A 9,977-nucleotide genomic window follows, 5' to 3' on the forward strand; every position below is an offset into this window, starting at 1 on the left:
ACCCTCAGAATGGGAGAAAATATTTGCAGACGAATCAACGGACAAAGGATTAATCTCCAAAATATATAAACAGCTCATGCAGCTCAGTATGAAAAGAACAAACAACCCAATCCAAAAATGGGCAGAAGACCTAAATAGACATTCCTCCAAAGAAGACATACAGACGGCCAAGAAGCACATGAAAAGTTGCTCAACGTCACTAATTATTAGAGAAATGCAAATCAAAACTACAATGAGGTATCACGTCACACCAGTTAGAATGGGCATCATCAGAAAATCTACAAACAACAAATGCTGGAGAGGGTGTGGAGAAAAGGGAACCCTCTTGCACTGTTGGTATGAACGTAAATTGATACAGCCACTATGGAGAACAGTATGGAATTTCCTTAAAAAACTAAAAATAGAATTACCATATGACCCAGCAAACCCACTACTGGGCATATACCCAGAGAAAATGATAATTCAAAAAGACACATGCACCCCAGTGTATATTGTAGCACTATTTACAATAGCCAGGTCATGGAAGCAACCTAAATGCCCATTGACAGACGAATGGATAAAGAAGATGTGGTACATATATACAATGGAATATTACTCAGCCATAAAAAGGAACGAAACTGGGTCATTTGTAGAGACGTGGATGGATCTAGAGACTGTCATACAGAGTGAAGTAAGTCAGAAAGAGGAGAACAAATATCGTATATTAACACATATATGTGGAACCTAGAAAAATGGTACAGATGAACCGGTTTGTAGGGCAGAAGTTGAGACACAGATGTAGAGAACAAACATATGGACACCAAGGGGGGAAAGCAGTGGGGGGGGGGGTGGTGGTGGTGTGATGAATTGGGTGATTGGGATTGACATGTATACACTGATGTGTATAAAAGTGATGACTAATAAGGACCTGCTGTATAAAAAAATAAATAAAATATATATTTTTTTTTAAAAAAAGAAAGGGCTTCCAGGAGAAACCTATAAGGGCATGGGGGATGAAGGATAGGGAATGGGAAGAAGGCAAATGAGGGTGTGATTTCAGAAGTCCTACACTCAACCTATGCCCATGGGAGTTCAGAATAAAGGAATAGACATCAGAGTTTGTCCTGCCTTGAAACAAAGGAGCTGGGCTTTGGTATTCCACATCAGCCTGGCTTTGGCTATAGGCTGCCAGGAGGGTGAAGTGGGGTGAAACATAGAACTCCCAGGTACTTTCAGCTCACTCCAGTGCCTGAGGGTAATTTGCAGGACTGCGGTAATGTGCAGGTGCAGCTGATAGCAGCAAAATATGAAAAAGCTGGGGATGGGCTCATAGACCATGGGTGGGGCATCAGTTAGCTACTGTGAGTTTCCTGGTAACTTCCTCTACTGGGCCCACAACACATGTTATCCCAAACTTCCAATAAAAGTTCAAAGTTTCTAAGCAGCTGGCATTGAAGTGTGAATGCCATTGAACCCCAATTTGAGTTGAAATCCTAATTCCACAGAAGGAATGGGAAAAGTCATATTACTGTTTAAGTTTGTATCGTAACCCCATAAAAGAAATTGGAAAAGTCATTATTACTGTCTTGACTCTTTGTCACCATATCCATAAAATGGAAGAATCATCCCTACATCAGAAAGTTTACTCATTTATTTGATCAATCATTCATTCAATGAATATGGAGTGTCTACTCTGAGATTCTGTTCAAGGGTTATTCTGAGAAGCGGATGGTGATAAGAAGAGCTCTGTAAAATGTAAAGCTCTAGGCAACTGCTTTTATCTCCAGTGGTTATTTATTTTCACAGCCCACTAGAAAACATAAAATTACCTAAAACCACAGCAAGGAGATACAAGGGAAAACTTCTTGGTACTGAGCTGGTATAAGCAGGTTTTTCAAAGAGAGAGAGGCAGAGAGAGAGAAACAGAGTGTGTGTATAGGCTGGGGTCCCTGGCCCTCAGCCCTTAAATACCGTAGGGACCCCATCATTGGAGCAAGCAAAAGAAGCCCAGTTAATTTCTAAAACTTCTCCTAGAGAGACGTACCGCCTCCATTGAGAACCACTTTTCTCAGCGTGAGAGTTGCTGATCTAATGACTAGAAAAAAACAAAAAAACAAGCAACCAACCCGGTCCTTCCCATTTCTCGGAAAACATGAGACGAGAGAGAGAGAGAGAGAGAGAGAGAGAGAGAGAGAGAGAGAGAGAGAGAGAGACTAGGGACGGGAAAGTCCCCTTTTCTAACCTGGAACAGCTCTTTCTGCCCAGAGACTTGCGACGAGCTACCACGGGCTCGGATTTTGATTGGTCAGTTGAGAAACTAAAATAGCGGGTTGAAAGGAGAGAAAACCCCAGTGATTGCTGCCATCGGCTGGGTGGGAATAAGCGCCGCGACTGCTGCTCCGTGACCTTGGTTCTGTTCTTCACTGGGCGCTGCCGCCAGCCTGGGCGCGTTCACCATGAGTACCCGCTCCCGCGCCGCCCCCTTCCTCGACTTCTCCTTTTCTTCCCTGGCCTCTGGTTCCTTGGTGCTCTTTCCCTGCCCAGTGTAGTTAGGCGCCAGGTTCGGCTGGTTCAGGCTCGGTCCCGAGCGGACCGACAAGCAGCGGAGGGGCCGGAAAGTGGCAGGCCGCTGGAGCGCAGGCTTCCTGCTCTATTCTCACTGGATAGCTCACAGGGCGCAACCGGACAAAACACTAGGTCATTGATGAGCTGCTGGCTGCCTGGGTGGAGTCGAGGGTGGTGGGCACTGTTTTGCAGGGCTGCCCGGTGTCACCCCGAAGGTTGTCTTTCCCTGAATGCAGACCGGAGGAGGGGCAGGCTGGTCACGAAGGTAAGTGATCCGATGAGAGACAGGTGTTTGTGGGGTCTAAGATAAGAACTGACTCAGTAAGTAGGTCGGCGCCATCGGGTGGAGCATTGAGCACTGCACCCTCCTCTGGGCTCCCTCCATTTTCTTCTGGGGCTCCCCGGTTCGAGGGCTTGTGTCTAAATTTAGATATCTCACACGGTTTTGTGAAATATTTCTATGGCATCTTAAGGTATTTGTTTTTGCTAAAGCTTTATTAAGGTATTTGTATTCGTCAAAGCCTCCTCTGGGCTCTCCCCATTTCCTTCTGGGGCTCCCAGGTTCCAGGGCTTGTCTAAATTTAGATATCTCACACTGTTTTGTGTAATATTTCTATGGCATCTTAAGGTATTTGTTTTCGTTAAAGCTTTATTGAGGTATAAATCACAAACCATAAAATCTTCCTATTTATAATGTACTTCAGTGGGTTACAGTATATTCATTGAGTTGTGCAACCATTTTCTCAATATTAGAACATTTTCATCACCCCCTGAAAAAACACTGTACCGATTAGACATCACTCCCCATTTCTCCCCAACCACCCCCAGCCCTAAGGAACCACTAATCTTTCTGTCCCTATGGATTTGCCTATTCTTGATTTATCATATAAGTGGGATCATACAGTATGTGGTCTTCTGTGACTGGCTTCTGTCATTTGATATGATGTTTTCAAAGATCATCCATTATAGCAAGTACTGGCACTTCATTTCTTTTTTATTGCTGAATAATATTCCATTGTAGGACTATACCACATTTTATTTATTCATTCATCAGTTAATGAGCATTTGGGTTGTTTCCACTTTTTGGCTATTAAAAATAATACTATTACTGGGCTTCCCTGGTGGTGCAGTGGTTAAGAATCCGCCTGCCAATGCACGGGACATGGGTTCGAGCCCTGGTCCGGGAAGATCCCACATGCCATGGAGCAACTGAGGCTGTGCGCCACAACTACTGAAGCCCGTGAGCCACAACTAGTGAAGCCTGGTGCCTAGAGCCTGTGCTTCGCAACAAGAGAAGCCACTGCAATGAGAAGCCCGCACACCACGACAAAGAGTAGCTCCTGCTCACCTCAACTAGAGAAAGCCCGCATGCAGCAATGAAGACCCAACACAGCCAAAAATAATAAATAAATTAAATAAATTTTTTTAAAATAAAAAATAAAATAAAAATAATACTATTATTGACATTCATGTACAACTTTTCAGTGTGAACAGAAGTTTTCAATTCTCTTGGGTATATACCTAGGAGTGGAATTGCTGGGTCATATAGTAACTATATGTTTACCATATAGTTATGTTTACCTTTTGCGGAACTGCCAGACTGTTTTCCAGAAGTGCCACACCATTTTACCTTCCCAACAGCAGTATATGAGAGTCCCAATTTTTCTACATCCTCGCCAACACTTATTTTTTCTTCCAGTTTTATTGAGATATAATTGACATACAGCACTGTATAAGTTTAAGGTGTTACATCACGAAACAATTATCACAATAAGTTTACTGAACATCCGTCATTTCATATGGATACAAAATTAAATAGAAAAAAATTTTTCCTCGTTATGAGAACTCTTAGGATTTACTCTCTTAACAATTTTTATATATAACATCCTGCTGTTACTTATATTTATCATGTTGTACATTACATCCCTATACTTATTTATCTTATAACTGTAAATTTGTACCTTTTGACTGCCATCATTGAATTCCCCTCCCACAAACCCCTGCCTCTGGTAACCACAAATATGGTCTCTTTTTCTATGAGTTTGTTTTTGAAGTATAGTTAACCTACAACACTATATTAGTTCCTGTCACACAATATAATATTTCTATACATTTCAAAATAGTCACCATTATTATAGTGTCACCATACAAAGATATTACATAGTTATTGACTATATTCTACACACTGTACATTTTATACCCATGGCTTATTTATTTTGCAACTGGACGTTTGTACCTCTTAATCTCCCTCATCTATTCCTTTCCTCCCCCACCACTGCCCCTCTGGCAACAACCTGTTTGTTCTCTGTAATTATAACTCTGTTTCTGTTTTTTTATGTTTGTTCATTTGTTCTGATTTTTAGATTCCACGTATAAGTGAAATCAGACAGTATTTGTCTTTCTCTGATTTATTTCACTTAGCACAATACCCTCTAGGTCCATCCATGTTGTCAAAAACGCAAGATTTCATTCTTTTTTATGGCTGAGTAATATTCCATTATATATATATATATATATATATATATATATATAAAATCTGTAATATTTTATGGGAAAACCCAAATGAACTTTTTGGCCAACCCAATATATATACACATACATACCAGAACTTCTTTATCCATTCATCTATTGATGGGCATTTAGGTTGCTTCCATATCTTGGCTATTGTAAATAATGCTGTAATGAACACAGGGGTGCATATATCTTTTCTAATTAGTGTTTTTGTTTTCTTTGGATAAATACTCAGGAGTGGAAATGCTGGATCACACGATAGTTCTATTTTTAATTTTTTGAGTAATCTCCATACTGCTTTCCATAGTGGCTGTACCAGTTTACATTCCCACCAACAGTTCACAAGTGTTCCCTTTTCTCCACATCCTTGCCAACACTTGTTATTTGCTGTCTTTTTTTTTTTTTTTTTTTTTTGAGGTACATGGGCCTCTCACTGCTGTGGCCTCTCCCATTGCAGAGCACAGGCTCTGGATGCGCAGGCTCAGTGGCCATGGCTCACGGGCCCAGCTGCTCCACAGAATGTGGGATCTTCCCGGACCGGGGCACAAACCCGTGTCCCCTGCATCGGCAGGTAGACTCTCAACCACTGCACCACCAGGGAAGCCCTATTTGCTGTCTTTTTGATAATATCCATTCTGATGGGTGTGAGGTGATATCTCATTGTGGTTTTGATTTGCATTTCACTGATGATTAGTGATGTTGAGCATCTTTTCATATGTCTGTAACCATCTATATGTCTTCCTTGGAAAAATGCCTGTTTAGACCCTCGGCCCATTTTTTAATCAGGTTGTTTGTTTTTTTGATGTTGAGTTATATGAGTTCTTTGTATATTGTGGATATTAACCCCTTATTGGATATATCATTTACAAATACCTTCTCCTATTCCGTAGGTGGCCTTTTCATTTTGTTAATAGTTTCCTTTGCTGTGCAAAAACTTAGATGCAGTCCCATTTGGTTATTTTTGCTTTCATTTCCCTTGCCTGAAGAGACATATCCAAAGACATATTACTAAGACTGATGTCAGAGAGCTTACTGCCTTTGTTTTCTTCTAGAAGTTTTATTGTTTCAGGTCTTACAGTTAAATCTTTAATTCATTTTGAATTTATTTTTGTGTATAGTGTGAGAAAGTAATCCAGTTGTTTTTTTGCATGTAGCTATCCAGTTTTCACAACATCATTTACTGAAGAGGCTATCTTTTCTCCATTGTATATTCTTGCCTTGTTTGTCCTAGGTTAATTGCCCATATAAGTGTGTGTTCATTTCTGGCCACTCTGTTCTGTTCCATTGATCTATGTGTCTGTTTTTGTGCCAGTACCATACTGTTTTGATGACTGTAGCTTTGTAGTATAGTTTGAAACCAGGGCATGTGATACCTTCAGCTTTGTTCTTCTTTCTCAAGATTATTTTGCCTATTCAGGGTCTATTATGTTTCCATACAAATTTTAGAATTACCAGATTCATTGGTGAGTTCTAGTAGTTTTTTGGTGGTGTCTTTCGGAATTTCTACATATAGTATAAAGTCATCTGCAAACAATGACAGTTTTACTTCTTCCTTTCCAACTTGGATTCCTTTTATTTCTTTTTCTTGTCTGATTGCAATGGTTAGGACTTCCAATACTATGTTGAATAAAAGTGGTGAGAGTAGGCATCCTTGTCTTGTTCCTGATCTCAGAGGAAATGCTTTCAGCTTTTCACCACTGAGTATAATGTTAGTTGTGGGCTTGTCATATGTGGCCTTTATTATGTTGAGGTATGTTCCTTCTATACCCACTTCACTGACAGTTTTTTGTTTTTTAAACATCTTTATTGGAGTATAATTGCTTTACAATGATGTGTTAGTTTCTGCTTTATAACAAAGTAAATCAGCTATACATATACACATATACTCATATCTCCTCCCTCTTGTATCTCCCTCCCACCCTCCCTATCCCACCCCTCTAGGTGGTCACAAAGCACCGACCTGATCTCCCTATGCTATGTGGCTGCTTCACACTGGCTATCTATTTTACATTTGGTAGTATATATTAGTCCATGCCACTCTCTCACTGAAAGATTTTGATCATAAGTAAATGTTGAATTTTGTCAAAACCTTATTTTTTTGCATCTATTGAGATGATCATATGATTTTTATTATTCAATTTGTTAATGTGATGTATCACATTGATTGATTTGTGGATATCAAACCATCCTTGCATCTCTGGGATAAATCTCACTTGATAATGATGTATGATCCTTTTAAGGTTTGTTGAATTTGATTTGCTAATATTTTGTTGAGGATTTTTGCATCTATGTTCATCAGGGATGTTGGCCTATAATTTTCTTTTTTCTGATATTTGTTTGGTTTTGGCATCAGAGTGACGCTGGTCTTGTAAAATGAGTTCAGAAGCATTCCTTCCTCTGCATTTTTCTTGGAATAGTTTGAGTAGGATAGGAGGATAGGTGTTAACTCTTCTCTTAATGGTAGAATTCACCTGTGAAACCATCTGGTCATGGGCTTGTTTTTGGTTGGGAGTTTTTTGGTTACTGATTCAATTTCATTACTGGTAAAGTGGTCTGTTTCTTTCTGGTTCAGTCTTGGGAGATTGTACATTTCTAGGATTTTTTCCATTTCTTCTAGGTTGTCCACTTTATTGGCATATAATTGTTCCCAGTAATCTCTTATGATACTTGGTATTTCTGTGGTGTCAGTTGTAACTTCTCCTTTTTCATTTCTGTTCTCATTTATTTGGGGCCTCTCTCTTTTTTTCTTGATGAGTCTGGCTAGAGTTTGATCAATTTTGTTTATCTTTTCAAAGAACCAGCTCTTAGTTTTATTGATTTTTTTCTATTTTTTAAGTCCCTATTTCATTTATTTCCACTCTGATCTTTATGATTTCTTTCCTTTCACTAATTTTGAGTTTTGTTCTTCTTTTTCTAGTTTCTATAGGTGTAAGGTTAGGTTGTTTATTTGAGATTTTTCTTGTTTCCTGAGTTAGGCTTGTATCGCTATAAATTTCCCTCTTAGAACTGTTTCTACTGCGTCCCACAGATTTTTGGATCATGTTTTTGTTTTCATTTGTCTCCAGGTATATTTTTAATTTCTTCTTTGATTCCTTCAGTGATCCAGTGGTTGTTTAGTAGCATACTGTTTAGCCTCCATGTGTTTGTGTGGTCTTTTTTTTTCCTTGTAGTTGATTTCTAGTCTCATAGCATTGTGACTGGAAAAGATGCTTGATATGAATTTCAGTTTTCTTAAATTTACTGAGACTTGTTTTGTGGCCTTGTTTTGTGACCTATTCTGGAGAATGCAGAGTTATCAAAAACTTTTGAGTACACATTTTTCTCTATCTATATACTTTATACTGCTGTCAATCTTATTTTAAGTACTACTAATGCTTAATCTTTGTCTCATTTTTTTCAGTTAAAAATTCAGATTGAGCTTTCTCATAAGTGGCTCCCAGAAGATTCACCCCACCCCACTGTGGGAACACAGCAGTTGTGGATATGGAGACAGGAATGGAACCAGAATCAGAGTTCAAATATACCAGAAAATGTGGACCATAAATTCTTATGTAAGTCAGAGACTGACTGGCCAAGAGCTGTGGGACATTGAGGACTTTAGCATTCACTGTAAACTTTGGCACAGGTCACTTATTTCTCTGAATACTGGATCCAAAAAGCACAATGAACACAAGAATGTGCTATGGTACTAGGGTGAATTCCAGACAAGCACGAGAATTCGGTACATCTGGGGAAGGAGGCACAACTCCTGAGGTGATCTTGGAAGTGGAACTGATAGAACTTGGGGAAAGTGATGAAATAATTGACCTCACTTGTGACTCTCTAGAACCTGCAGTGATTGACCTAACTCACCATGACTCTGTTGTGATTACTGAAGAAAGGAGGAGGCCAAGGGGAAATACAAGGTCACTCCAAGGCCAAACTGGCAGCTGTGTGGTGAGCAGTGATAAGGAGGGGTTGATGAGGGACAGAGATGTATCTGTGACCAACAGTGCCTACCATAATGCCCTGGAAGAAGAAACTTTAAGTTGCACACTACCTGGTTATATCTGGTGTCGAATTTGTAGGGATGGGTACTTAGAGATTGAACTGAGTAAACGACATATCTACTCTACACAATGTGGCCACATCTTCTGTAGTCAGTGCCTCTGCACTTCCCTTAAATATACTAGAAATTGCCCAGTTTGTTTGAAAAAAATCAGCTGCCATCTGTACCACCGCATCTATATATGATGTGTGCTGTGTTGCTCAGGACAGACAGACAAGCTAGCTAGATTCTTCCATGTCCTTGTGCAGAAACGGTGGGTTGTTGGCATTCAGTGCACGGAGTTAAAAACGCCTGATTTTAAAAATTGTTCTCTGGAGTATATAAATTTTTTTTTCATTTCCCACACACAATGAGACTACCTTTTGATTTGTTTTGTTTCATGCTGCAGGACTGGACTTGGTTGTCATAGTGTGCCAGAGACTGGTGGTTGTCCTCAAAGCAAATTTTCCTTTCTTTCTCATAACAATCAATTTTCAATTGGCCACATGTGAGCATTTTGGGTCATGTAAATAAGGGCAACATCCTAGAGATGATGGAACAAGATGGAAGGAACCTGAGAGACCGACAAGTTTGCAAACCAGAGCCACCTACAAGTTCGGGCTTTTACTTGAGAGATGAATAAACTTCATTCTTGTTTATGCAACTATTATACTGAGTCTTGCTTAGAGTAATGGGAACTTTATTTTAATTAATGGAGCAGGCAGGGTGATATCTTCCTGGTTTTTCTGAATATCCTGACTCCACTGGAATAAAAGGAAGTCAGTCCTTTCTGACCATCTCTCCAACCAGCAAGGTGGAGGTAGGTATACAATCAGGCACCATGTCCTGCTGGGACTCCTGGTGGCCTTTGAAACCAGCCTGAGGAGTCACCTAG

General features: G+C 39.9%; 1 protein-coding gene across 1 annotated transcript; it reads left to right on the forward strand.

The window, feature by feature from the left end:
* Positions 1 to 2,359: 2,359 nt before the first annotated feature.
* Positions 2,360 to 9,714, forward strand: LOC309818876 (E3 ubiquitin-protein ligase RNF4-like). Its single transcript, XM_082648844.1, has 2 exons — positions 2,360 to 2,809; positions 8,456 to 9,714. Exon 2 carries the CDS (start codon positions 8,719 to 8,721, stop codon positions 9,286 to 9,288), a length of 570 nt encoding a protein of 189 aa, XP_082504970.1. The 5' UTR covers positions 2,360 to 2,809; positions 8,456 to 8,718; the 3' UTR covers positions 9,289 to 9,714.
* Positions 9,715 to 9,977: the final 263 nt, after the last annotated feature.

Source organism: Grampus griseus (assembly GCF_964374135.1).
Source record: "Grampus griseus genome assembly, chromosome: 2".
NCBI lineage: Eukaryota > Metazoa > Chordata > Mammalia > Artiodactyla > Delphinidae > Grampus > Grampus griseus.